This window comes from Plasmopara halstedii, assembly GCF_900000015.1.
Source record: "Plasmopara halstedii genome assembly, contig: Scaffold_287, whole genome shotgun sequence".
In the NCBI taxonomy this organism is placed as follows: domain Eukaryota; phylum Oomycota; class Peronosporomycetes; order Peronosporales; family Peronosporaceae; genus Plasmopara; species Plasmopara halstedii.
In genome coordinates, this window is record NW_020187208.1 from 514,378 (window position 1) to 516,856 (window position 2,479).

At 46.9% G+C, this 2,479-nt stretch overlaps 1 protein-coding gene across 1 annotated transcript; it reads right to left on the reverse strand.

Moving 5' to 3' along the window:
• Positions 1-1,653: 1,653 nt before the first annotated feature.
• PHALS_04989 (uncharacterized protein) lies at positions 1,654-2,093 on the reverse strand (the record flags this gene model as incomplete). The annotated part of the gene is made up of 4 exons (XM_024722716.1): positions 1,654-1,734; positions 1,800-1,826; positions 1,902-1,971; positions 2,029-2,093. The coding sequence occupies 4 exons, from the start codon at positions 2,091-2,093 to the stop codon at positions 1,654-1,656; spliced, it is 243 nt and encodes an 80-aa protein (XP_024573764.1).
• Between the last annotated feature and the right edge of the window lie 386 nt (positions 2,094-2,479).

A 2,479-nucleotide genomic window follows, 5' to 3' on the forward strand; every position in this document is an offset into this window, starting at 1 on the left:
AACCAGGCAACACAGGTGTCGTGGTCTTTGTCGACCATTTGAGCAAGATTGCTCATCTTGCGGCGGTGCCGGACACCATCGACGGTGTCGGTACAGCGACGCTGTTTGTGGATCGTGTCTTTTGGCGGCATGGACTCCCCGTGTCAATTGTCTCTGACAAAGACCCAGGCTTCAGTGGGAAGTTCTGGTCGACGAGCTTCAAGATGCTGAGCATCAAGTTAATTTGTCAACAGCAGACTATCCGCAGACCGATGGTCAGACTGAACGCGTGAACTTCGTCGTTGAAGGCAGTCTTCGCAGTGTCTGCGCTGAGATTTCGAGGCGCCTAAGCGCCACAATGAGTGCTTACGACACGATCACGATGCGATGACTGAAAGCTAAACTATACAGAAAGATATGCAGATGGAAGAAGCAGAAGAGATGTCGAAAACGTCGAGGTCGGAATCCCGGTTTTATCAAATGCAAAAACTTCTTTAAACATGCAGTTTTTGCAATCTTAAAGACGAAGCTCCGTCCACGGCTTATTTTAATCGTGACCAAGCGGGGCCTTGCGTATACGCTAGTTCTGCCGGAAATGATGAGCACTTACCCGGCATTTTATGTGGCAATGGCTTGAAGCCGCTTTGGCAGAGCGCGATCGTGATCAACGTGAGGCAGTCGCTGCGCAAAGTGCTCCAAGCTCTCGAATGCTTCCGCACAGCGGTGGGAGACCCCAGCATGATGCTCCGTGGAGGCCCGATGGCGGCAAACCTTGTTTTTAAGAGTCCGAAGTCACCGCACGCCGTCCGACAAAGTCTTCATCGTCCGCCGCCGACTCGTCACGACGAGAACGGTTGTGTCCTCTATCACGTAGGACATCTTGTGGGTCGACGTCGTCGATAGGGTCTAAATCGGTATTTGCGAAGCGGCGGGGATATTCAGACTCCGGAAACTCGTGAGAGTTTAAGGTGCCACTGTCCAGACGTCGTGGGCACTTATGATCAGAGGGATCATGATGTCCCGCATCGTCGTTTGCCCCGCGTTTCCCGGCAGTAGCCAGGAATGCTAAAGAGCCATAAGCTGAGCTCAAGCTATGACCCTGAGCTGCCGAATTTGACAAATTATTGATCATAGCGTGTACACCAACATACAGCTCACAGGTGTTAAGTGATTTCGACTTAATCGCAACTATGTTTATATATCATCAAATAGATAAATGCACATTCACGATAAAGCTTACACATCTACGCCATCTGAAAATTGCTGCCACGCCAGACAATACTTTGGGGATTATCAGTCGTTGTTAACGCATCCTGCTCGGAGGACTCATTTTGGCGACGGATATCACTTACCATCGGTAATCTAAAAGTCTGTACAGGGTACACAATGTTATGCTTAATCCTTTTACGGAATTGGTATTGATACCGGGTGTTGTGCCTTATGTAGCTTATTTAAATTGTACCTAATTCGCCACTTGTTGTCAGCGTTTCTGACACAGAAATTCTGTGCAGGGTAAGATGGTTCACGTCTTTAAAAATACCCTCTTCGTGGTATGCGAGAGAACATGTGTCGTGGCAAAGGCTACTGGCCTATGACGCAAAACTTTGTCTCGAGAACCTTATGACGTTCATTCCTATCCGGAGCAACGCGAATGGTGGGGATTTCGTCATCATGTCATGATGCTTCTTCTCCAAAGAAGAAAAAAGGATCCGTAGGATATTTCTGGATAGCTTTTTTCCTCTCGCATTTATTGATCTGCGATTGTCTTTAGTAAAGCAGAAAATAAATGGCATCACCTCGTCATCCAGTAGCAAATGTACCATGTCGGTTGACACCACTGTGTATTTCTTTGCAAACAATCGTTGAAAATGATCTTGAAGCTTCTCACGAGTTTCTGCGCATCATAGATATGGAAGACTTACCAAATTCGGCTTCCACCCACAGCCAACTGGAGCAGACGTGTGAGGCTTCGACGATCTGTACACTGGCACGCTACTCAAGTAAGTGATATTGATGAGTCATCTTAAGTAACATCAGGGCCGGCTCTACCAACAGTGATTGTCTTTACGGGCTTGCTCGGAACGAGAATGAACAGATGTTGGAGCCCGCCACATCAGGTCTCTTTCGCTCACGTCAGCTTTGGAGATCAAAATATACGGTCGTTACTACTTTTATAAATAATTTCGTGGAGATTGTGGCTTACAGTCCGCCATACGAGAATCGCTCAAACCTATTTAAACATCACTGCTGAAGATCTCAAAATCTCTCTTGTTCGATTTTAAAGGTATGAAGCTTAAATATATCGCACCAAAAGCGCGTTTCTTCCCGAGCAGAGTACATAACCTACCAACGATCCACAAAGAGAGTAGTGTGTGGCATTCAATGTTGTCGACTTTCAGTTGCTCCGAGGCTCGCCAAAAAAATAAATTTGGAAAAGCAGGTCGTTCTCGTTGGTTGAATAGAAGACCATCTGTACGTGGAGTAGCAAAAAACCCTGTTG